This window comes from Eptatretus burgeri, chromosome 17 (assembly GCF_056783735.1).
Source record: "Eptatretus burgeri isolate ZD-2024b chromosome 17, Ebu_testis_v1, whole genome shotgun sequence".
In the NCBI taxonomy this organism is placed as follows: domain Eukaryota; kingdom Metazoa; phylum Chordata; class Myxini; order Myxiniformes; family Myxinidae; genus Eptatretus; species Eptatretus burgeri.
This window is the reverse complement of record NC_140977.1, coordinates 46,391,382-46,418,644: the sequence shown is the minus strand read 5'-3', so window position 1 is coordinate 46,418,644 and position 27,263 is coordinate 46,391,382. Positions and strand designations below refer to the sequence as shown.

General features: G+C 46.0%; 1 protein-coding gene across 1 annotated transcript in view; it reads right to left on the bottom strand.

Annotated features, from left to right (window-relative positions):
* Positions 1 to 300: 300 nt before the first annotated feature.
* The window catches only part of LOC147009968 (uncharacterized), a 220,325-nt gene continuing 193,362 nt past the window's right edge, over positions 301 to 27,263 (bottom strand). Inside the window, exons 13-14 of the mRNA XM_085863200.1 lie at positions 12,199 to 12,591; positions 301 to 6,429 (exon numbers count right to left, since the gene is read on the bottom strand). Coding sequence (XP_085719326.1) covers positions 6,371 to 6,429; positions 12,199 to 12,591 — 452 coding nt within the window. The 3' untranslated portion in view covers positions 301 to 6,370. The remainder of the gene's footprint in view (positions 6,430 to 12,198; positions 12,592 to 27,263) is intronic.

Genomic DNA, 27,263 nt, shown 5'->3' with positions numbered 1-27,263 from the left:
AAGATAGCATGAGAGGAGGGAAGGCAAGGCAGCGTGGGGGGAAGGGGGTGGAGGCAGCATGTGGGGGTGGGCGGGAGGAGTAGGCGGCGTGAGTGGTTGGAAGCCAGCATGAGGGGAAGGTGGCGTGAGGAGGGGGGAAGGCGGCGTGAGGAGGGGGGAAGGCGGCGTGAGGAGGGGGAAGGTGGCGTGATGAGGAGGGAAGGCGGCGTGAGGAGGAGGGAAGGTGGCGTGAGGAGGGGGAAGGCGGCGTGAGGGGGGTGAGGAAGTGTGAGGGGGGTGAGGCAGCGTGAGGGGGGTGAGGAGGAATGAGGGTGGTGAGGAGGAATGAGGGCGTGAGGCAGCGTGAGGGGTGAGGTGGCGTGGGGGAAGGTGGCATGAGGGGAAGAGGGAGGAGGAAGCGCAAGGGGGGAGGGAGGAGGCAGCGGGAGAGGGGAGGGAAGGGGAAGGCAGCATGAGGGGGGGTGGGAGGAAATGGGAAGGCAGTGTAAAGGGAGGGAATGGGAAAGCAGTGTGAAGGGATGGAATAGGAAAGCAGTGTGAGGGGAGGGAATGGGAAAGCAGTGTGAGGGGAGGGAATGGGAAAGCAGTGTGAGGAGAGGAAATGGGAAAACAGTGTGAAGGAAGGGAATGGGAAAACAGTGAGGAGAGGGAGTGTGAAGGCAGCATGAGGGAAGAAAATGGGAAGGCAGGGTGAAAGAAGGGAATGGGAAAGCAGTGTGAGGGAAGGGAATGGGAAGGAATGTGAAGGGAGGGAATAGGAAAGAAGTGTGAAGGAAAGGGAAGGCAGTTTGAGGGGAGGGAATGGGAAAGCAGTGTACCAGGGCATTACCGGGGTGATAAAACGCACCCAAACAGCAGTGTTTACTTTCTGACTGCAGTGTTCTATATAAAACCGGGTGGTAGCATTTAAAAATCAAAACTAATGCTATCTATTTGGTAACAGCCTAATTGCATGCAGTCCCCCCTCCCTCACCCCTCTACCCACGCACTCCTCCAACCTCCTCGTGGTCCATACTAAACGTGCACGAGCACTGGCAATATACTCAACCTTTCACTCGCACGGATTTCTCCACACCCAGTCCCGCATGGCTTCGATGCCGCAGCACGTCCGCTTCTGAGACTGTCACTGCAGAAGTACGTGTTTCGCGAGATGGCCGCATAACCTCCTCCATAGAGCCACGCACCACGGGCCCGAGTTAAGAGTTCAGATCGCGTGCCCACAAAACCCGTGCACCACACACGTAACCAAGTACAGGCACGCACACACCCAACGGAGAGTCATTTGTTCCCATTTCTACCATGTGTGCTGTCTACATACCTCTTCGCTTGCAGAAACTACCGACTATTAATATATTGCAGTAACAATTAGTCTATTTATATTAATATTTTGTAATGAAAGCACGCACAAAATGGTGCAAAACAAAAAAAAAGCCTCTTCGCTTGCAGAAACTACCAACTTAATATATTGACAGAACTATAATAGTATATTTATATTAATATTTTGTAATGCAAGCAAATCACCCAAAACGGAAACAGCAAACTATATATGTAATTGCCAAAAAAAGGACCCCTGTGGAGTATGGACTGTGCCATCATGGATTGCAAAAGCAGGTAATGAAGCACTGCATTTCACTCAATGAATTAACACTTTCTGCATATTCCATATACCTTTCTTCACTCATTATAGTCGTCCGAACAATAGAAAAAGTTAAATTTAATGCTTTGCTTAAATAAATACACGAAGTTTCCTTCTTTGTCCATCCTGTCCACCCCATTCATCATTGTTTGTCCAATTTTCCCTCTATTTTGTCCTTTAACTACACTGTTGGTGTCCCCGCTACCCGCACGCACTACTGTTCCTTTTATCCTGGTACGCCATGATCCGTTTTGTGTGTTCTGGCTCTTCCACAGGCCTTGACTGCATACAAAAGGTCAAAGGTTCACAACCATTGCACAGGCTTCATGGGATTAATGGTCTCTTTTTATGTTGAAGTTTCTTGGAAGTGAAGTTACCTTCGATATGCTGTATAGTGAAACGTGGCGTCTCTCCGTGCGTTCGGGGGTTGTAGAAGTTGCTCGAAGCTTTGGTTTTGAGTGAAACCAAAAGTGCAACACAATTAACCTCTTTAAAGTCCATGAAATACGATTTAAATTGATAGATTAACTTAAACTGTTCCCATCCCGGAAACTTTTGCTCGCTTTTCACGTCACTTCAGATGGGTGCTCTTCCTAATTGTGGATAAAATTGACATAATGTTTCCCCCACCTCCATTTTATCAGAAACTACCATAAGCGTTGTCTTTCAAAAGTAACTGCTGATGAAAAACAGGCACATAAAAAATTAATTGTGCAAAGAAATTCGTTTATGTGATTTATAATTATGCCAAAACATGTCCTACCTAATGGCACTATTCTGTTTAAATGACCAAATATTCTGCTATAAATGGATGAGTTATGTATGAGTGTGTGTGTGTATATGTGTGAGGCAAACTTTTTTTTGTCGATTAATTGCATACGTTTGTTAATTAATTATGCAAGATTGGAATGTACCTTTTGACCCTTTAGACTACTGAGACCACTCGACCTTCGAAGACCCTTTAAGACCCCCCCCAAGACCCTTAAGACCCCTAAAGACCCAAAAGACCGTGATGACCCAAAAAACCCTGATGTCCCAAAAGACCCAAAACATCCAACACACCTCAAAGACAAAAAAAAGATCCTGAGGACCCAAAATACCCAGATGACTCAAATGACCCAAAACATCGAGAAGACCTTGAGGACTCAAAAGATTCAGATGACCCAAAAGTCTCCAAAAAACCCAAACACCCAGATGACCCAAAAGACCAAAAAGACCTCGAAGACCCAAAAGTCCCAGAGGACCCAAAAGACCATGAAGACCCAAAACATCCTTATGACCCAAAAGTCTCTGAGAACCCAAAATACCCCAAGGACCCGAAAAACACAGATGACCCAAAAACCCCAAACACCCAAATGACCCCAAAGTCCCTGAGGACCCAAGAGACCTCAAAGACCCAAAAGTTCCTGAGGACCCAGAAGACCCATGTCCCTGAGGACCCAAAAGGCATGCCATGTTAGGTATATAAAGCAGCTTAATATAATGTCCTTCAACCACGACATGACAGTCTAATGACAAAATAAAAACAATGTGACCCGCAGGGTGACCCGTATCTTGCCAAAAGGTGACCACGTGTGACTTCTTTAAGGTCACACTGAGGTGAACAGAGCTGCTATCCACCAGGAGCGACGCCTTGAGGAATATCTGCCTACGAGAGATTCCGATGAGAATCGTTCTACAGAGTAACCATGAAAAATATGCTTTTGCCTCATAACGTCACCAAATGACGTCATAATGTCTCAAGCTTGACATATCGAGAAAGCACTCATCGAGGTGTTCAATTTGAGGTACTACACGATATGGTTCCTAAAACTTGAAAATTTGACCTTGGGGTCAAATATGTTTGACCTGAGGCGCTAACCATGAAGGTCAAGGCCAATCGCCACCAAAAATTAATCAGCTGAGTGCCAGACCATGAACTATATTCCCCTGAAGTTTGAAGACGATCCGATCAAAATTGCTCAAAAAATAAGGGTTTCGTCGACTCCCCTGATTTGCGACAAAGCGACCTTGACCTTTGACCTTCAAAATTTTATGCGCTGAAAGGGACCTCTATAGGCCTCTGATATGCGAAGTTACAAAAATTTCCAATGATAACTGTGCTCTGCAGAGTGATTTATACGTGATTACAGACCCAAAAAAAAAAAAAAAAAAACATATGAAGGTCAAGGCCAATTGCCACCAAAAATTAATCAGCTGAGCGCCAGACCATGAACTATATTCCCCTGAAGTTTGAAGACTATCCGATCAAAATTACTCAAAAAATAAGGGTTTCGTCGACTCCCCTGATTTGCGACAAAGTGACCTTGACCTTTGACCTTGACCTTCAAAATTTTATGCGCTGAAAGGGACCTCTATAGGCCTCTGATATGCGAAGTTACAAAAATTTCCAATGATAACTGTGCTCTGCAGAGTGATTTATACGTGATTACAGACCAAAAACAAAAACAAAAAAACAAAAAAAAAAACATATGAAGGTCAAGGCCAATCACCACCGAAAAATTAATCAGCTGAGCGCCAGACCATGAACTATATTCCCATGAAGTTTGAAGACGATCCGATCAAAATTACTCAAAAAATAAGGGTTTCGTCGACTCCCCTGATTTGCGACAAAGTGACCTTGACCTTTGACCTTGACCTTCAAAATTTTGTGCACTGAAAGGGACCTCTATAGGCCTCTGATATGCGAAGTTACAAAAATTTCCAATGATAACTGTGCTCTGCAGAATTTTTTATACATGATTACAGACAAACAAACAAACAAACAAACAAACAAGCAAAAAAAAAACATACAAGCTGACTAACATATCTTGCAAAAACTTCGTTTTGGCAAGATAATAAATAACAAAACCAATGATAACATTGCAACAAAGCATATAATAATTAATACTAATAATATTTACAATAAGAAAAGGAGTATCATATGGCAATAATAATAATGAACATACAATCCCTGCACTGGCCCCAAGCACATCTGGGCTTTGTGAAAGGCAAGTTAATGCCCAAGCAGTACAACAGGTGGGTATGCAACAAGGCTGTGAAGACCAATGAAAATCTGGTCGATCAGACCAACAGACCCACTGGTTTCATTTTTTTAATGCCACTTATCAGTCCCAATCATTGGCTGTCTCATCAGAGAAGTACTCAGCCATCCAATCATCCTCGGTATCACACATATTGGTGACGTCCTTGTCAATTACACTGGTGAATGTCACTTCTCAGTCAATATCACTGTCCACCTCAGAGGAAGAAGAGTATTCAGCCATATCATTTTCATTATCACTCATCTCTTCATCTCTGTCCTTGTCCATCTGACAACAAACATCTTTTGGAACCTGTCTGCCTTCAAACCATTTTACGGTGTATTGGCCTTTCTCCAGTGTTCATCCGTTCTCCTCTGGTTCCCAGGCATGGGGATCAGATGTTGTTGCTCTCTTCCACATCTAAGCAATCAGGTTTGCTCACTTCACTTTCTCGGAGAGAATAGACATGCAGGAAGGCAGAGTGCGAGGATTTTATCCCTTGATTTTCTCCAGAGGCTTAGATTGGTGCTTTGGTGCGAAATGCTGTTGGAAGAGGATGTGTCTGACAGTATTCACGGATGTCTGCTTTGGTTTCCCATACAGGGTACAGACAAAGGCCTCTAGGTGTGCAAACAATCCAATCCATTGGAACCATACTTTGTACAGAGCATCGGTGCTGCCAACTTGGGGATAATGGTTAGAGACTGTCCCAGTTTAGCAAACGCTTTACTGAATTTGTGGTCTTTGTCTGCCAGGGCTTCAGCCATCAATTCACGAGGTAGATCTTTACATGATGCTCGCAGCTGTTGTATTTTGCCTCTCATGTGGAGCGTAGCCTCTATCACCTGGAGTCAAAGAAACTGGCATATTGCTGAGCAGAATAAATAGCTTGGTCCTTGTCCATAAGGCTATTGTACAAAACGTTCCCTTTCTTTTTATTGGATTGTTTAAATTGTTTCAGTATCTATTGCAAAATGTTTTGCTATCTTATCAGCTCAGCACTGGACAATATAAGCTGGACTGTCAACATCCAAATCATTCAACATCAATTTGTAGCGTGCATGGATCTATGTCATGACTTCAACACAGCTGTCTTTGATGACATACTCTCAGACATAATCTTTGAGGATTTCAAATGGCTTTGTGCAAGTGTCCCTGAACCCATTATATTTTGCATCTTCAGATGTTGAACATCGCTCCCTCTGTGCTCTGTTGAAGTATGTCTTGCAGCGAGAATGGTGGTACTTCACTTCCTTTGCAATCTAATACATCTCCGATTTTTGTGAGCAAATGGGAGTCTTGAAGTATGACAGAAACCAGATTCACTGCCTGCTCAGAATATTTTGTTTCACAACTACTGAGAAACTCAACTGTTCGATGAATCGTCATGCATTTACAATTGCAAAAAACACAGGTAGTCTGAAATACCGGAGATTATGTGGTTTCCGGATGAGAAACTCGAGATCGTACCCTTCCAGGGGATTGCTCAGTTGTTTCTGGGTTGATGTCAGCTGGGTTCTGTCCAAGTTTTGGAACCGCAATGAAATTTTATACCAGGAGCTTTGATATCCTATATTTCTGAAATCATGTTTGGGTAGGCTGTCTGCAAAGTGATGCATATTTTGAGATCCCACTGAGTATATACGCATGGGTTTCCCTCGCAGCTAACACCTTCTCCCATGATTTGTTATGAAATGGATTGATCTCTTCCTTAATCGGCCTTCCTGTATACGGGATGCAAGTACGATTTGTCTCCGGTAACGCCATCATCTACAAACACAAAATAAGGGTTAATTAAGCTTTACAAGGCCACAATTATGTTGCACATATGTCTGTATACATGTGAGACATTTCATATTTTCAAAAAACACCAACTGCATGCTTGTAGCTCATCAACAATCACTCTAATCTGGATGCAGTGAAAAATGCCCAGTTTGTTAAAATTGGGGTAGGGGAAATATTGTGTCCATTTTGTCCACAATAACCTTATTGCCAGAACAATTTTTGGTTTAAATGAGCATACGTGTACATCTGCCAGTTTTGTTTTACATATACAAAACAAAGTTAATTATGATGAGACACCTGTTGGGCGATTCATGTCACGCATTATGCAAATCGTAGCAGTCATTTTCTCAAATTATTGACAAATTTGTCTCCGATAACTATAATGTCCTGTTCCTAATGTCTTTTTAAATGTTTACCTGTGTCCACAAAGAGATTGGCCTCATTTCAATACCACACACACACACACACACACACACACACACACACACACACACACACACACACACACACACACACACACACACACACACACACACACACACACACACACACACACACACACACACACACACACGATGTTTAGATACCAGTATCTGAATTGAAATTTTTTTTTTGGACATTTGTGTGAAAAAGAACAAAATGGCGTTTTTCACAGACATAAAAAGGCAGCTGCGGTGACTAAGAAATTGGTTTTCATAATCAGCCCAAAATTCTGATTCAGAAATCATCCTCAAACCTCTTGGGCTCAAACACATTATGAAGAGCCGTAGCTTTTGGATTATGCCAGATCCTCACGTCCAAAGCCGTGCTACCGTACAGATTAAGGTCCATGAAGCGAGTAAGTGTTGTGCTAATCGGTGCCCATGTGGTCGATCTTACGAGGCCAAGTAAACCATGACACGAGCTTCTGACAGCACGGGGGAAAGCAACCAATTTACCTTCAACAGAATTTACAGAATCACCCCAGATGAGACCGTCAGAACAAACAGAATGCACCCAGAGACCATGTCAGGTTTATAAATTGTATTAATTCAATAACAACAGGGTCAAGAATGTACAAGAAGCAATAAATAAAAACAAAATGGATCCAATTTCTAATAAACTAACCCTAAGTTACCCATTTCTGACATACGCACCTACAAACGGATCAAGCAACGGATGACAGATCCTTAATTAACCAATGTTTTAAGACCTCAGACACACGTTAGAAGTCAGGGGAAAATCACAGGACAGAGTTATTTGGCCAAACCTGGAAAGTTGCTTACAAGAACAATGCTTGCTCTGGCTCCAATCTTTGGTGCATCCCTTCTTCGTAGCTGGGCCCACCAATGTCATTGATCATGATTTATTCCCCTCCCACAGCCTGGTGTTGGGTTAGTGGTTAAGGTGGCAGCTTGGGATCCTAGGGTCCTGAGTTCAAGCCTGTTGGCCACTGAATTAATATACACCAAGAGGTTGACTCAGCCTGTCATCCTTCCGAGATCATCCAAATGAGTAACAGTGTACTGGTAAAGGCCCAGTCACACCTTGACGTTTTAGTCAGCTTATGCCAATTTTTGGAAAATTTGTCAAAAACGCTGGTTCACGTCGAATACGTTATGGGTAAGTTTTGATAACATTGAGAGCACGCTGAAAAACACTGCCATACGTCGTTGTATGCTGGCTTTAAACGTTGTACTTTTCGGTTGTCCTCAAATTTTCCATGCTTGAAATTTTAAGACTTATGCCAGCGTATGACTCACACGTTCCGCATAACGCTGGCCATAAGTTGTAGGCACGTCACGCCATCGTTGACACATGTTACTTGTAAGTTACTCATAAGTCGAAACACGTCGAGGTAATGTTTAGCGTACCCGAAACTTATTTCTAACCTATGAGTAACGTGTTGTACTCACGTTACGCGATCGGTGACACACATCGCCACACGTTACTTGTAAGGTGCTCATAAGTAGAAACACATCAAGGTAATGGTTAGCGTCAGTGTTCCAGACTCCCTGGTTTTATTTATTTGTTTATTTATTTTCTTCCTTCCTTCGGTATGATGGTGATTTCAACACTTCGATTTCTAGTGCGGTTATAATATAATATAATATAATTAATAGGCTGCCGCTCAACGATTTAAATCATAACCGCACTGTACACTGAACACCGTCATACCGAAGAAAAAAAAAACCGGGAGTCTGGAACACTGACGCTAACCATTACCTTGAGTGTTTCGACTTATGAGCACCTTTCAAGTAACGTGTGTCGATGTGTGTCAACAATCGCATATCGTGCATACAACTTATTCCCATCGCATGCGGAGCGTGTGTGATACGGCAAGTACATCGTAAAATTTTCAACATGTTTAAAATTACAAGACGTACTCCGCTTAATACGACGTATGATAGCGTACTTTAGCATTCTATTCACGCATACCAAACTTACCCATACCGTATTCGACGTGCGCCAGCGTTTTAGACGCATTTTTCAGAGGTCGGCATACGCTGGCAAGATCGCCAAGGTGCGACTGCGATGTTGACACTTCCATTTCTGCGGCGGTTATGATTTGAATCGTTGTGCGGCAGCCTTTTCATAACCTACGCCACGTCATCGTCGGCGATGCGTGCAGCGCGCTATGCCTAAGTTAGATTATCGTTGGGCATAGGTTGCGAACGCTGACAACAGGTTCAGCATTCGTTGGTATAAGTTATCTATAACACAACGAAACGTTCTGTGTCCGTTACTAATACGTTATGCATAAGACCAAGTCGTTATGAATACGTCCGAATCTTTAAAAAAAAAAACATCAAAAGTTCAACGTAAGCCAGCGTTTTACATACATTTTAATACGTTGCCATTGTTGGCTAAACGTCAAGGTGTGACTGGGCCTTAAGGGGGACACTGCATCAGCGGTATAGCCGCGTCCCAACCAATGATGCAACCAGCAGCCACAGGCTGCACTCGAGAGAGAGATTCCCCTCCCCTCTACCATTGGTATAAGCCCCGACCAGTTGGCGGGGCTAATTCCTTACCCCCTCGAGTCACAGTTCCCCGATGCAGGGTGACACCATGGCAGATCGAGGTGACAGAAATATCATGCGGAGACAACTTTTGCCACCTAAACTTATTGAAATGGCCCAGTGCAAAGTTACAGCAGAAGGGAACATTTAGGACTAAAATTAAGGATAAGGATATTAAATGGAGCTCACAGGGATGATTAATTTGGACAAACACAATGTGGTAGGGTTGGACATTTCTAAGTGAGTGAGTTAGCGACGCATATCTAAAATGACATTTAATTACATTACGCTTATTCTAAAGACATAATATGGAAATAACTTTGCTATATTAAGCATTTGTTACCCACAACAAATCACATTGAAGAATTGACATGCATACAAAATACCAGGATGGAAATTTATAACTCGGTCGAGATTTAATCAAAGGCTAGACAGCTTAGAGGCAAGTCTGCATTAGGCCAACTGCTCTTCCATCACAATTAAATTTATCACCTCTTATTTCCTCCTGTCTCTTTCTTGCTTCGCTTTTCAGCCCTCCAAACCACCGAAATCCTGCAGGATGTGCATGTCCCTCAAACAACAGAATCCTTAGTTGCCTTCCAAAACCAAAGTTGACTTTTCCCCTCCATCCCATTCTTCCAACAGCAAAGGTTCGAATACAAGATAAAATTAAGAGCTCAAAGTGATGTCAAATTATCTTTTCGTCAACTTTGCGTTCAATTACATATTCTGGGGTCATTTCCTCCTGATCCTGAGCTGGTTGGAGTCTGGCTTGCCAGGCAACTCCTTCTGCTTCAATCTTCTATGATGTATTTGTGCATCTGAGATGCAAATGAGGTAATGATTTCACAATGTGATTAAATTCATGTTTTTACCTGTGACATGTCATAGGTCTACAAGAGTTCCGCATTGCTGCTGCTGCTGCTGTTGTTGTTGTAGGTCGATTTTTGAAATGTGCACCCATTGGATGGACAGCTGCCGGATCACACCTACATCTGTCGCTTGATTCCGCCCACAATGGCACCCAGACGAAATATGGCCACCACCTTGGTTTATGGTGGGCCAAAGGCATCAAGCTTAAAGGCCTCTGCTGATTATACACTGCCAGGGTTTTTTAGGTTGTTTTTTTCATCTCAAGTTGTGACCACAATGTGGTAATTCTTGTTAAGTAATACGAAGTTGTCAAAACGTCATCACTAACAGAACACTTGTTGGGATTTTCACCAATGTGAATCTTTTCATACTTCTTTTAATAATACACAGATGTGAAGGCTTTGTTGCAAAAAGAGCATTTGAGTGGCTTTTCTCCCTTGTGAATAATTTCATGTTTTTCAGTTTCTTTTCTCACAATGAGAACACACTTTTTCATGTCAAGCATTTCTTACAATGAGAACATGTGCCTTTTCATCCTCATAAATATTTTCATGAGTCTTCACAAGTGCTGATGTTTTGAAAGTCCATTCATAAACCGAAAATTTGTGCGGCTTTTCTTCTCAGTGAATCAAATCATGCATCTTGAGCTGGCATGGTAATAAAAGGGATTCTTTTCAAAGAGAACATTTGTGTGGCTTTTCTCCACTATGTTTCTTCTCGTGTTTCTTTAGCTGGCATGGAAACGCAAATGATTTTTCACAAACAGAACATTTGTGTGGCTTTTCTCCCCTGTGAATCATCTCGTGTTTCTTGAGGTGGGATGGGAATACAAACAATTTTTCACAAATAGAACATTTGAGTAGGTTTTCCCCACTGTGAATGAAATCATGTCTCTTGAGTTTGTAAGAAGATGTGAAGGATTTTTGGCAAACAGAACATTTGTGTGGTTTTTCTCCCCTGTGAATCATTTCATGTATCTTGAGGTAGGACGGGAATACAAACGATTTTTCACACATAGAACATTTGTATGGCTTTTCCGCACTGTGAACGAAATCATGTCTTCTTAGTTCGGATCTGCATATGAAGGATTTTTGACAAACAGAACATTTGTATGGTTTTTCCCCACTGTGAATCATCTCATGTATCTTCAGGTATGATGAAGATCTAAAGGATTTCTGACAAACGGAACATTTGTGTGACTTTTCTCCACTGTGAATCAAATTGTGTCTCTTTAGTTTAAATGTGGATATAAAGGATTCTTGACAAACAGAACATTTGTGTGGTTTTTCTCCTTTGTGAATGAAATAATGTTTATTTAGGTCATATGTGCTTTTGTAGGATTTTTTACAAAGATAACATTTGTGTGGCCTTTCTGCTTTGTGCATTAATTCATGTCTGTTTAAATTGGATGAAGATACGAAGGATTTTTGACAAAGAGAACATTTGTGCCGCTTTTCTCCCCGATGAATGAAATCATGTCTCTTTAGTTCGGATGAGTCAGGGAATGATTTTTGACAAAGAGAACATTTGTGTGGCTTTTCCCCACTGTGAGTGAAACCATGTCTTTTTAGTTTGGATCTGCATGTGAAGGATTTTTGACAAACAGAACATTTGTGTGGCTTTTCTCCTTTGTGAATCCTCTCATGTATATTGAGGTAGGATGTGGATATAAAGGATTCTTGACAAACGGAACATTCGTGTTCCTTTTCTGCCATGTGTATCATCTCATGCTTCTTCAAGTGTGATGGGGACATAAAAGATTTTTGACAAACAGAACATTTGTGTGGTGTTTCTGTCAGGTGAATTATTTCATGTGTCCTTAATGCAAATGGAGTAGTGAAAGCTTCACTACAAACAGTACACTTGTGTGGCTTCTCACCTGTGTGAATCATCTCGTGTATGCTTTGCAGAGTTGAAGTTTTAAATGCTCTTTTGCAGAAAGAACATCTGTATGGTTTATCTTCAGTGTGAATCATCTCATGTCGCTTTAGATAGGAGGAAGTTGTAAAGGATTTTTCACAAAGAGAACACTTGTTGACCTTTTCATCAATTTGAGTGGTCTCAGGTATCTTTAAGGTAGATCCAGACCTTGTGAAGGCTTTTTCAAAAACAGCACCTTGCTGTCCATTTTCACCAATGTGATTCATTTCACATTTCTTCAGAGCAAGTAAGGTTCTCCTTTCCTTGCCCATGCTTCTTTTTAATATCTTGTTGCATGAAAACGACCAAGCCAGACTTGAATTCAAGTTCACAAGATGCTCCACAGATGGTTCTGCAACATAAAGAAAAAGAAGACAAAAACACGTTTATGTTTTTAAAAATCATTCTATATTTTCACTATTATTTGCAGCACAATTTTAATAGATTTGTCTCAGAAAAAGTCGAATGCATTGTCTTCATTATGAATGCATATAACCGATTAACACTACTATACTCTACAACAATATTGTTACGGCTGTGGAAATTCGCAAACCACCATCCAGGGCCCTCAGGTGAGATATCTCTGTAAGTACATGTGTAGTTAGCCCCAAACCCGTTGTTTAGAGGGAATAAATGTGATTCATTCGGGCTGAGACGCTTCGAGTCAGTCGTTTTTCTTTCTCTATCTTTTATTTCAAATAAAACCCAACGAGGACGCTCGGTGGGCTTTTCGCGCCATTCTTCTCCGAGCTTGGTGTGAGGGGAGAGAAGCGAGGGGAGGGCAGCTGGCGCTCGATTGGTGGATGCGCGGTGTGACGCGGCCAGGGAGGAGGAACGCCTCTCTCCTAGACCTTTCTCGAAGAGCCTCGAAGGGGGGTGGAGCAAAGAACGGGGCGGAGCAACAGGGCGGAGCTCCGAGGATATAAAAGTCGGAGACGGGGGAAGCAGTTTTGGAGATGCTCTTGCTGTGTAGATGCTCTTGCTGGGTGGATGCTCTTGCTCGTTGGATATACTTGCTTCGTGGTTGCTCTCGTCTTGTGGCTCGCTCGTCCTGGTGGCCGCTAGCGGGGTCTTTTGTGGGGCAGTTGCAAGACCCCGCTGGCGGGAAGGAGCGCCCGTCATTCCCCTCTCTCGACTTCGGGCATCCACGTTCCCCCCCCCCCATCCGCGTTGGGATAGCGCCGAACACTCGGTCCGTGGCGTCGAGTGGCCAACACGTGCAGGCGCGAGGCACGCCGGAGAGGCCTCGCCTACCACGCTCGGGCATGGAGTCGCGGCCAGGCGGGACCACGTCGACGGACGTCGGAGAGGGACTCGACACGCTCAGGGAAGTCGCGACTTCCATTTCTTTTGGGTTCTGTGTAAACGTGTGTGTGGTGCCAGTCTGGTGAAGTAAAATTGTATAAGTGTTCTGTGTAGTAAATCATATTCGGTTGTAGCTCTGCATCGTTCCTTGCTTGTGTTTCTTTACGGTGATTGTAAATACGTGTATTGCTTTTATTGTATCCCTGTGACTGTAATATACGTGCCTTCCGTGCTTCCGTATTAAATGTGCTTGTCCGATTGTTCCCCGTTTCGCTGCGTCCTTTCCTTTGTTTGAATCTCCATCTTGCTTCACGTAATGCGTTCGTCATGGGCTTAATACGCCCGATAATTAATCGGAACCGTCGAGGCCGACGATAACACCGCTCGGTTATCCCGATAGCACGGAACGGACCGCTTAAGCGGCCCGTGTCCGGAGTGGACCTGTGGCGAGGTGCGATCACCTGGTTTACCATCCGCATGGGTACTTAGGTAGGTCGAGTTTGGAGAACAACCCTATCCTACGCGGGTGGCCGATTGGCACGATCGTGGTGAGGCCGAAAGGCCCACCCATGATTAGCTCCCGGCGTTAGTCCGAGAGGGTCATGACAGAATTGTCCGTCCGGTGGGCGACGTGCCGCGATTCGAGTCACGTGGCCGATCGCACGCCGGTGGGCGCGAATTTGCAATAATATTAAGGAAATTTTGGTTCTAGGACAAATGGCATTTAAAAGAACCTTATGCTGGACCCCTAATATCTTCCTCCAAACCCCAAACGAACATTTCCTCACTTCTAAGAGGGGAGGGGGGCATTCCTTCCCACACTCGCATGCCTACCCCTTCACCCACCAGCAAATATTTGTGCGGCTTTTCCTCTCGGTGAATCAAATCATGTATCTTGAGCTGGCATGGTCATGAAAAGGATGAAAAAAACGAAAAAAGGACATGCGCTCAATTCATTTAAGTATCATCCATCCTTGTATATTAAGCAAGGTATTTAAACGTATATCTGACCTACAAATTAAAAAAATCCCATTATGCAATACTTGTTCGTCTTCCATCATTAATCGTTATTTTTTTCCAACTTCAATGCAAATTCATCCCACCTCCTTAAATCTACCTCCTCCTAATTCCTTTCTTGGTATACCCTCTCCTTACCCCTCTTACCCCCAATTCAAGCATCTCTCCACTGTCCTCTGCCTTAATAACAGTTCCCCCTCTGTTATCTCAATCTGTGTAGTTTTCAAATGTCTCACACACTCATTCAGCACACTGTTAAATATCTCTATCATGCTCTCTCATTCCTCCAATCACATCCCCCTCTTTCCGCCCCTCAATTCTTGTTCCTCCCCCAGCCCGCTCCCACCTCCATCATACCACTACCCAGTCTCATTCTCCCCCTCAGCCAACCCATCCCTTCTCCCTCCTCCTCCATGACCGTGCCTGCTCTCAGTCTCCCCTCCGTCTCAATTCAGCCACCTCCTCCCTCTTCAAAGCAAACTTCACTCTCTTTCCCCCCCCAAACTTCCCCTCATCCTAAAAAGCTCCCCCCACACCTTTCTCAATTCTCCCCCTCACCCCTCCCCTTCAAATCTCCACCCTTGCTCTTCCCCTTAAAATCTCCCTCCCCACTCCCCCTTCTCAAAGCTGTCCACCCCATTTCCCATCCCCTCAATTCTCATCACACCTCCCCCTCTTCCCACCCCCTCAATTTCTGTTCCTCCCCCCACCCACTCCCAGCTCCACAATACCTCGACACAATCTCATCCTTCCCCCTCTCCCCACCCCTCCATTCTCCTTCCGACCCCATGGCCGTGCCGGCTCTCATCTTCTCCCCTCTTCCTCAAAGCTTCAACCTCTCACCTCTCCCTCACAAATTAACCGCCTCCTCCCTCTTCAAAGCAAACTTATCTCTCTTCCACCTCAGTTCACCTCCTCCAATCTCCCACTTCCCTTTGCCCCTTTTCTTATTACTCCCCACTGTGACCCATTCCTTCACCACCTAGCCCTTGTCCTCTCCCCCATCCGACCCTCACCCCTAGCTCCTCTACAATCTGTCATCAACTCTCACTACCTCCACATCATCGCCCTCACACTACCCTCCCCCTCCTCTCCCCTGCACCCAAAGCCTCCTCCCCTCCCTCTTCCTCAACAGTGTGGACCTCAAACATCCAGGGCCTTTGCTCTAACCTAACTGATCTCTCCATACAGGTTGCCACTGACAAACAAGACATAATCTGCTTAACGAAAACTTTCCTGCTTCAAGACGTCTCTGACTCCTTAGTTTCTCTCCCTGGTTACTCCCTCCTCCGGTATGATAGACCTGAGCCTCATCCTGGTGGCGGAGTTGCTCTCTTCATCAAAAACTCAATTCCTCGCTCTCCATGCACTGCCCTCACTCCTCCACACCCCCAGGAAGACCTCTGGCTACGGCTTCCCCTCCGCTCCCACCTCTTGGTTATCTGTGTGTTGTACCTTCCACCAAACAGTGATGACTCCATTTACATCTCGCTCACCAAAAACATGGACCAACTTATATCCACTCATCCAAACTCTCTCTCTTCCCAATATGCGGTGATTTCAATTGCTATCATGCCAGTTGGCTGAGTGGTGGTGGTGGTGGTCATATGGCAGCTTAGCTGCGGGGTAGCTATCATTTCTTGAAGCGTGACTGTGTTGCTGATGCAGTGCCCCTCTACCAGTACACACACTGTAACTGGTACTCATTTCGCCGACCTCGGAAGGATGACAGGCTGAGTCAACCCCCTGGTGTATTAAATCAGCGGCCGACGGGGCTTGAACTCAGGACCCTATGATCCCAAACCACAACCTTAACCACTGAGCCAACACCAGGCTCAGTTGGCTGAGTGTAGGTACCTGTCTCACCTGCCATGGCACTTCAGAAAAGGACTTCTGTGACTCATAGGGACTGGCTTAATCTGTCAACTTCCCAACCCAGATCTCAACCAACGGTACTCCAACTCTTCTGGATTTGATTTTGACCAATTTCCCAGAAAAGGTCTGCTGTTCTTCTTATGTTCCAATCAGTTAATCTAGCTATATGCTTGTTCAAGAGGTCATCTTCTCTGGCTGTTATTAGAGAACCACTTCAGCACCGACGAATCTGGCACTTCCCTCAAGCCGACTGGCACGGTCTCCAAGCAGCCATCAAACTTCGAGACTGGTCTCCCATCGCTACTTTCTCCAGCATCAACTCATCCTGGGAATTCTTTCAAAGAAATTTGCTCTCTCATACACAGTTTTATCCCATCTCATCTTCAGTTGTCCTACCCTTCCTCCCACCCATTGTACACTGAAGCTTGTGGTGAGGCAGTTGGCCTGTAGAAACTTGCCTTCACCTCATGGAAGGAAAATCCAACTGAAGGCAATTTCAGTTCCTTCCACAAAGCTCAGAACAAGTGTGTGTCTACCATCAGCAGAACCAGGATACAACATTATTCTCATCAAGTCTGACCTCTCAAACCTGTCTCCCTCCTCCAAATCTTGGTGGCAACTAGTGAAGTCCTCTTCTGGTATATGTTCCCTCTCCATCCCCTCCCTTACCTCAAATGGCTGCACAGCTGATACTGCATGCAAAAAGGCTGAATGCCTAAACTCTGTTTTTGATTCTAAATCTTGCGTCCTAAACCCATTGCTTTCTGTACCCACCTTAGCGAGTTGCACCCAACTGTTCTTGGCCTCTGTGTCCTTTTCTCCTGACATGGTGGAGAGGTTGCTGTCAAACCTCGACTCAGATTCTGCAACCGTTCCAGATGGCATCAACCCTCGTGTTCCAAAAACCTGCTCTGCTGCTCTTGCTCACCCTATCTCCGTTCTCTCTTTCATTTTCTCAAGGTCATCTGCCATCTGCTTGGAAATCAGCAAACATTACTGATCTGCATTAAAAAGGTGCAAAAACTGATCCCTGCAACGACAGATATATATATATATATATATATATATATATATATATATATATATATATATATATATATATATATATATATATATATATATATATATATATCTCTCTCTCTCTCTCTCTCTCTCTCTCTCTCTCTCTCTCTCTCCATATCCCTTTATATATACAGTAGACTAGACGTAAGTCGGCAGTGTGTAACTCGTCACTTCTCCGAAGTTGGCAGCGTCAAAAAGTCCCGAATTTATCTCATGTTAAATCCCTTTGAATAAAGGGTCATCCCTCTGTAAGTCATCATCTCTAAGTCGTCACTTCGTCTAAGTCGTCAGATGTTGTCCATTCCCACGTAATGGAAACTCAAGTACATTACCACTCCTAACTCGTTACACAGAACTGCTGCCTCGTGAGAAGCCCGATTTCATGGAATCGTGATGCTCGCTCATTGGTTTACACCACCAGTGATAGGCTATTTATAACTGCATACACACGTTGATCGCACTGCACGAAGGACAATGGCGACTAAGCGTAAGCTTACAACTAAAACCTACCAAGAAAAATACAACATTATCCAGTTTTGCGAGGCAAACCCACTGATGAAGAAAACAGTCATAGCTGAGAAGTTGGACATCAAACGGCAGACATTGAACGATATCTTGAAGAATAAGGGCAAGATATTTTGACAAGTGAAGAAGATCGCGAGGCCGGTGGTAAGTGTGAAACGCGTGAAATGTGTGTCCTTTGAAGATGTCTGACGCGCTCATCATCTGGTTTCAGCAAATGTCGGCTCAGCCAAATATTCGGCCGATACTGTCTTTCGGTGGAGGATTGCCCAGACAACATCATGGAATACAATGACCGGTTTGAGTCCTTTCTCATGCACCAGATGCCCAAGAGTTTGAGGCAGTCAAACATAACGGATTACTTCGCGAAGGAGTAGAGGATCGATCGAGCTTAGTGTTGAAGTCCGATCATGGTTTTATATTGGCTTGTTTTGTACATTACCGCACTCACTTACACATAGGCATTGAGTGGTAATCATCACCACGATGACTGTGTGTCATGTAATTTGTCACCATACCATCACCGATGGTATACGAGTTATCTTACAGTTGTTCATTATCTTTACTTTTGCTAAACTGATTCATGAATTCCATCTTTCCTTGATCACTTTCCAACTCACGAATGAACTCCCACCTATGCCCCGAGGATTGTGTTTTCCTTTTGGTACAATTTTCCCCCTTCTCCCCCGCCTCCTATACAACTGGGAAGCATGGATCCGTCAACCACACAAGGTAACATAAAGGTCACAAACACTTCATTATTTTCTCATCTCTCTTGCTCTCTAACTTTCCTCGGGTATGTTTCTGATGGCGCCTATCGTGTTTGTATATGATAAGTCTGTTGAATTAATACCAGATAAGCGTTAAACCCCATAGTTTAACGAAGGCCTCTTGGCTGGGTATAACCCTGGGGAAAGTTTAAAAGTGTAGCAATATTAGCATAGTTAGGATTGATGAAGACCTCTTCGCACCATCCACTGTCAGGATGATCGCCGGCTGCTGGACTTGCCCTCCTGTCAGACTCGAGAACGAGACTTGTCACGATGTAAGAGTAAGATTGCATGTAGTTCGGCTCTTCCTTCCCATGAAACCTTGGGGGGATTGGGTACGAATTTGGCAATGGGGATAGTGGGATATAGGAGAGGAGACGTAGCGATGAATTGTAAAAAGAGAGGGGCTAGGGTAGAGTATATGTGAAAGACGGATGGGTGCGGACGAGTAGGGCCAACCTCGAGCTTTCTCTCCCGGCACCACCGCCACTGCCCCAGGTATGTGCACACCAGGGACCGGCTGACCATGTTGGTCGGACCTGGTGTTTGGCATTACCTGGATTACCTTTCCCCCCCCCCCCCCCCCGTGCTGTTTGCTGTTTGCCTTTCTGTTTCGCTTTGTCTCGCCACCGCCCCAGGACCATCAAGGCTGTTCTACACCAAGACATTGCTCACCTTGCTGGATCAGCTGTTCTGCATCAAGGCACCGCTCGCCTTGCTGGATCACCTGTTCTGCATCAATGCATCACTCACCTCACTTCACTATTTGCTCCGTGACCTGTGTTCCACCCACACCTGTTCTGTGGACTGCTACTTTCTGCAGCCTCATACCAGGTGATGCTGTTCCAGTTATCATGGTGGTTTTGTTTGTTTTATTTTGGTGAACTGCGTTTACTGTAGCAGCATGCCACCACACTTATGGACTGCCCCTTTGTTGCATCCCCTTTGCACCAGCTCATTCCAGCTTCCTACCGGCTCATTCCAGCCACATACCAGGATCATGCCAGTTTGCTTCACTTGTTTTGCCACATATTGTATCACCATGGCCATGAACTGCACGAACGCAGCTCTGTGGAAGTGGATCAATTCTTGTTGCTGCTTCTTGGTCATTTTTGTTCAGAAGGCCACAACGTTTATGGCCTGTATGCCGGTCACTGGCCTGCCGGTTTATTTTGTTACGTGTGCTGGTGAAGAGCATGAAGGTGGCAAGAATCGGCAGGTGTTCTCCCCCCCCCCCCTCCACAATTTTTCTTCTGCATTTCTCCAGGTCCTGGGTCAGAAATTGTATATCGTTGTATAGTTGTGTCAATTACTAAAGCCCACCAGTTATGTGTTGTAGTTTCAAAAATTCTGGAAATTTCGGTGTCGCATAAGGTTGTCTGTGTGAGTCAGTTAGGTAGTTCCCAACGCATCAGGTAGGACATATATAGTTAAAATTGTCGCACACACTGAAGGGTAGAGTTAAAACGTACTAGGTAGGGCGTAACTTCACCTGCATGTCACACGGTAGTGCTAATTGCAATGTTATAATTTTAAAAATAAAAATTTAAACCGATGTCGCCAGCTGTTGGACGACTCGGGACGACTCTGGGATAGGGAAAGGGGTAGTGTTACGGATTTCAGAATCCAGGCTGATAAATGCATCTACACATCCAGGTCCTCAAACAGTTTTCTTAAATGCATGTTCAGATTAGCCCCATCCTCATGTCCAATGGGATCTTAAATGTGATGCGTTGAGAAGCGTAAAGGATAGATCCCCTCTCTTATGGGAAGCTTTTTTCTTTACGACAGACACGTTCACACACATTTCTTTCACGAGCTCTGAAGCCTGCCCTCATTTTTCCTTAGGAACATTCTTTCACGAGCTCCGACCCCGCCTTTTTTGAGAGCGCACGGGTCGTCATGGTAATCATGCACCAGTGGGGCGGGGTGAGTTTGGGGCAGACTGACCGGCGGAGACGGACCGGAGATATAAAAATGAGCGAGAGGTACGTTCTGAGGAGAAAAAAGTGTGAAGAGAAAAGCGTGAGGAGAAAATCGTGAGGAGAAAAAGCGAGAGGAAAAAGAAAAAGCGAAAGGCATGGCTTGCATTTTGACAGGGCTGATTGGCCTCGCCCCCGTGATCGACCCGGTGGTCGATTTTCAGGGGGTCTTTTTATCGGCCCCGTAAAATTAAGCTGTGAAAATTTTTTTTTTTTTAAAGAAGACAAAAAAGCTAAGATTACCTGTTTGGCAAAACAAAACACCTTTGTTCAACACCATTGGTCTCCTTTTGGACGCGAGAAACGGACAGTGACATGGTTGAAGCCATCTCCACAGATGATGAGAATACTGTTGTGTTGGACTTATCTTCAGGTAGCTCAGGGGATGAATCTCTTTCACAATTATCTGATGATAGTGACTTTTGGGGGTTTCTGCCTGAAGATTTACATCAATACTAAACCTACTGAAGTTAATTAGTATTTGGCAGAATGTACTGAACACATGTATCTGTTATGTTATTGGACTGGAGAGAGAGATACTTGCAGATAAATTAGTTTTGTTGAGACAGAAATGCATCAATAAACTCATTAAATTTGAGACTTCAGATTTTTTTTTTTGGTCATTCAGCTTTGCAGCGAATAAAGTTTTTAATTTGTTACGAGAATAAATCTTTTGACATTATTACCATGTTACTGGTGGATCAGGTGTGGACATTCAAGTACAACCTACATGACAAGGTAATGGCAGTGAAAAGTCAAGATTTATCCCCATGTATATTGTTGTGGTTGAGGAAATTCGCAAACCACCATTCAGGTCCCGTAGGTGAGATATCTCTGAAAGTACATGTGTAGTTAGCCCCAAACCCGTTGTTTAGAGGGAATAAATGTGATTCATTCGGCCTGCGACCCTTTAAGATAGCCGTTTTTCTGTTCTATCTTTATTTTGAACCAACCACGTCTCAACTGCCATCACACAACAACCACCAACCGCAACGCCGCTTCACAACAACAACAACAACAACAACGCCAACAGCCATGACCTTTACCTTCACAACTCACTCCCGCAAACATCGCATCACCGCCATTCCAAGTGTCACCGTGGCCAGGGACCGCCACTTTAGACCCTCCACCACCTTCGCCTCTCCTTCTGCGGCCATTCCCGCACCGCTTGTGGGCACCGAGCGTCAAGCTGTCCTGGACTCGTACAGGGCGCGCGCCGAGCCGCGGGTACAAAGTGCGGCCTTTCCGAGGAGAAGTCGGATCAGGAATGATACACGCCCACTTCTGATCCATCCAATCAGCAAGCGCGGGGCGATTTGGCCCCGCCTCCAGGCGTGTCGGAGTAGAATCGATATATGCAAATTCGAGGATCAGGGGAGAATCACGCCCCTTTTTCTCCGTCCAATGAGCGAGCGTGGCTCCACCCCCGAGCTCGTTCTGATCCAGAAATTTGCATATGGGATCTCCTACACCACTATAAAGCGCCGAGCTCGGGGCGAATTTAGTCAGTTTTTTGGGCTCGGGCGAGTTGGAGAAGTATGGCAGCGGCAGAGAGTTTTTCGGTCAAGGGAGTTAGAGAAGAGTCAAGGCGAGTTGGAGAAGTGTGGCAGCGGCAGAGTGTGGCAGCAGCAGTCAAGACGGGTCTAGAGGAGAGTCAGTCTGTCGGGGTTCGGAGTCTGTCGGGGAGCTGCAGAGAGGGGAAGCCGGGAGCGCGGTCGAGGTCGCAGTGGAGTCGCTCGTCGTGGAACCCAAGCAAGCCACCTATGCTCTTTCCCCAGAGCATCAACAATTCCCCCCTTCCCCCCCTCCCCCGTGCTGAGATATTGCGGAAAGGGGGCCCCGTTCCCACCCCATTCCAAGCAGTGCCAACGAAACCCGCGGAGGAGCGCGGAGTCGGGGCACCGCCGCCACATTTGCGGCTCATCACAAGATGGGTAGGCTCCACCCGGTCTCGCGGCCCACAGGCCCGTCTGTCCCCTTGTCGTTGAGGGTGGCCCTTTTCTTTTGCTTTTGAGTATATGTGTTGTCGGCGCCGTCTGTAAAGTAAAACTGTGTAAGTGTTGCCGTGTGCTCGCGTAGTCGGTAGTAGATCTGCATTGTTGTGTTTCTTTTGTTGCAATTGCTTTTGGTGCATAATTGTTGTAATTGTATATGTGTGCTTTCTGTGTGCCGCGGAATAAATGTGCCTCATGTTGAACTGTTTTCCCGTTTCGCTTCGTCTTTTCTTTAATTGAATCTCCATCTTACTTCACGTAAAGGGTTGGTAGCGGGCTTAATACGCCCGATAATTAATCGGAACCGTCGAGGTCGACGATATAACACCGCTCGGTTATCCCGATAGTACGGAACGGGTTGCTTCAGTGGCCCGTGTCCGGAGTCGACCTGCGGCGAGGTGCGATCGCCTGGTCTATCCTCCGTGTGGGTACTTAGGTAGGTCGAATTTGGTGAACAACCCTATCCCACGCGGGGGGCCGATTGGCACGATCGTGGTGAGGCCGAAAGGCCCACCCGTGACTAGTTCCCGGCGTTAGTCCGAGAGGGTCACGACAGAATTGTCCGTCCGGTGGGCGACGTGCCGCGATTCGAGTTACGTGGCCGCTCGCACGCTGGCGGGCACGAATTCGCAACACTGGTGTCAGGAGTGGGATACAAACCCATCCCCCTCCTCGCGGCACTGGTGTCGGAGAGCGGGAAAACGGGCTCTCCTGTCTCCAGCTAAATTCACGGGAATCGGTCCAGGGGTGAGAGGAGCGACCCCCGATTCCGTCCAAATTACGAGCAATTCAAATTAAACCTTTACGATAAATAAGATGGCGTCTCAAGGCGAGCGGGTGCCGGGTGGATTAGGTATGTGTAATAGTAATGTAGAATCCATGGCTCAGGACGAGATCACCGTGCAAGAGAAACCCGTACCAGAAGGTTGGGAAAGGCATCGATGCCGTTCATCTGGTCGGTTTTTTTATTATAACTCCACCACTAAATGTAGTCAGTGGGAGTGGCCAGGGCAGGTGACAATGCGGCAGATTATTGAACTCGTGCAAAGCATGAGCAACGGAATGAAGACGAATGCTCAACAGATGGAAAACAAAATGGATGAAATTAATGCAGACATGAAGGCATGGGGAAAGGAAACTCGGACCGCGGGCGAGAAAATGGCGACGCCACGTAGCGGAGACTCCGAACCAACGGGAGGGAGTGCAACGGCTGTCAGGCCCACGGTCGGGGCGGGTGAGAAAATAATTCGGGAGACGTGTAAGACGAGACAACGGGTAAAGAAGGTATTTGAAAAATTAAAAGAAAGCCAGGAGGAGACAAAGGAGGGATTGAAGGTTGTAACGGTGGAGTGTGAGAAAAGACTTCAAGGCATGACGAAGAGAGTTGATAAGCTGGGACTGGAGGTAAAAACGGAGATAGAGGAACTGGGAAGACGGGTAGAAAACCACAAGGGCAAGACGAGAGAACAATTAGAAGCCAAAGCAAGGTCGGAGGGTGCGGAGATGAGAAAAGAGTTAGAAAAGGAAGCTTCTGAGTTACAGAAACACCAAAACAAAGAGGGGGAATTACCAAAAGAACTGATAGTGTTAAAAGAGGAAAGGAAGAGAACGGAAAATGAAACGTTAAGAAACCACACTGTACAGATCGTGCAGCTGGAAGCGAAGGCCAGATTAAAGAATGAGATGCAAGAAAGAGTAATGAAGGAAGAACAAATGAGACAGGAGAAAGAAATCCGTCAATTAAAGGAAACGATGAGATTGCAGAACGAGGAACAAGAGAGACAGTGGAATAAAAAACTGAAAGAGTATGAATTTGAAACTGAACAACAAAAGGAAAAAAATAGGTTGGAATACGAGAAGTTGAAGGAGCAAGGAATGAAGCAGGAAGGAGAAATCAGGAGATTGAAGGACACGAGGAGATTGGAGAGGGAAGAACGAGAGGAACAATGGAATAGAAAACAAAAAGAACATGAATCTGAGGTTGACCAATTGAAAGAAAAGCTGAGGCTGGAGTACGAGGAGATAGACAAAGAACAGTGAATGAAACACAAAATGGAGATGAACCAAATGAAGAAAACCATGAAACTGGATAAGGAAAGACAGGAGAGGAAACAAGGAAGAGTAATGAGACAGCAGCGAATGAAACACAAAATGGAGATGAACCAAATGAAGAAAACCATGAAACTGGATAAGGAAAGACAGGAGAGGAAACAAGGAAGAGTAATGAGACAGCAGCAAATGAAACACAAAAAGGAGAGTAACCAAATGAAGCAAACCATGAAACTGGAGAAGGAAGGACAGGAGAGGAAACGAGGAAGAGTAGTGAGAGAACAGCGAATGAAACACAGGAAGGAAATGAGCCAATTGAAAGAAACAATGAGATTGGAAAACAAAGAGCAGGAGGAACAGTGGGAGAGAAAACAACAACTATATGAGTGTGAAATTGAACAACTAAAACGGAGAGCGAGATTGGAGTCAACGGAGATTGAGGAGCTCCGGAGGGAGAACGAACAGCTAATGGGGCTCAGAGAGAAAGAACGACTCAGATGGGAAGGAAAAAGGAACCAGGAAGAGACAGAAATAAGGAACAAGGAGAGAAAATGTATAGAGACACGGGAGACAGAAAAATAGAGGAAAGACTGCATGATAATGACGGGTTTAGAGACGCACACACACACACACGGAGATAGTGGAGGATAATGGGGGTGAGCTCGCGGACTGGGTGGAGACCCGGTGCGAGCAGTTGGATGGCCTCCTCCAGGAACGAGGGGAGGGAGTATGCCCCCTTGAGGCGAGTCACGACCAGGTGGGTTCGGTCGTGCTTTGCGAGGTTGAGGGGACGGGTGCTGTGGACAGGTGCATGGAGAGCTTGGGGGTATAGAGGCCCCGGAGACCCTTGTGGGGAGACAAATCCCCAGTGTGGTTGTCCCGGTGTGTATGGTGCAAGGTGTGAGTGCACCCCCATGTGTGGAAGCGACCCCGTGTGTGAGTGGTGTGGTGGCAAGTGTGCCAAAGGGCGTGCTCCCCAGCACACCGTGTGTGGATGAGACACCGCGGGCGAGTGCCCCCGCGTGTGTGAGTGGTATGGTTTGTGTGAGGGAAATGGCACGAGTGAGTGAACGGCCGAGTGTGAGGGAGACAGCGTGTGTAAGGTCGCTGTGGGTGAGGGAGATGTCGGTCGGCATGCGTGAGCATGCTGCCGCGTCTCACGGTGTGAGTGTGAATGTAATGGAGTGGAGTGTGAGTGTTGTGACACGCAGGTGTGCGTGGGTCGAATGGCGACGACGGCGACATGTTAGGGACAAAAGCCGAGTAGCGGCTGTAGAGGTTTTGGGAACCGTGCCGGGTTCACCCAGCAGCGAGCGCGCGGTCCGTGCTGTGCAACGCACGAGGCCCCCACGTGCTCGTTTGCGGGAGTGAAGCCCGGTCCGGAAACGAGCGCGGTGAATGTTGCCGATCCCGCGATGGACAAAGTTTAGGCAGGATTTCGGATTTGGACCGGACGGGTTCTCCACGCGAGCGGGTGTGTTCAGCTCCGATGGGCAGAGCACATGTGTTCGCGTGGGGAACCCATCGAGACGTGGGGCTTGTGTTTTTTTATGCGCACGGTGACGTCATGGCTGCATGTGGGGTTGGAATCTGACAGGAGGGGTATCCCTGCCGGATGGTACCGTCCAAGGAGGGACGAGGTACACGTGCAGCTGCATGACGTCACGGGCAGGTGCAAAGTGCGCGAGCTGTGAGTTGCCGCGCTGGTGCTGCGCATGTGAAAAAAAAAAGAAAAAAAAAAGAAAAAGCAAGCCTCGCTTTCGGGTGAACAGGATTCCCGGGCAAGGGGTGGAAGACCCCCTTACTTGGATGGAAACTAGTTAGGGGGAAGGGTTAGCTTAGCTAGACCGGCTCCATGGGGCAGGGGTAAGTCCTCATGGGGCCCGTGGAATGGATTAAGTAGAGGGATTTCGATGAGATTTAGGTTGGGAAAATGGAGTATGGGATTATTTGGAGACAGTGACAGACTGTGGATATGTAGAGGGGACGTAGTTTAGCTACGTAGTGTTAGATGGAACGTGCTACTAGTATAAGGGACGGCGTGGGAGCACGAGTTAGTTAGGGGATGTAGTTAGAAGGATGGCAGAGTTCAGCGGTGTGTGTGTTGAAGAGTTGATGAGTTGTGAGGTGAGTACATGTTGGGTGAGTGAGGCCAGCGGGTCTGTGTGAGTGGAGCGAATGGGGAATGCATGGTGCGATGAGTGATTGGGGGGAGGAGTGACTCCCGCCCAAGGGACCCCGGGGTCAGTGTAGAGTGAGTTAGCTGGGTTAGTCAAATTGAAAAATGGAGGTCGTTTTGTTGTTGGTGTGAAAGTAGGCTCGATACCCATTTGGAGGGGTGCCGGAGCCCTGTTGACGGGCTGGGAGCGTGGCTGCGAAAGGTGAGTATCGCTGAGTGGGTACCCCAGGCACCGGGCTAGTCGGCCGTAGGAGGCCAAGGGCCCATGG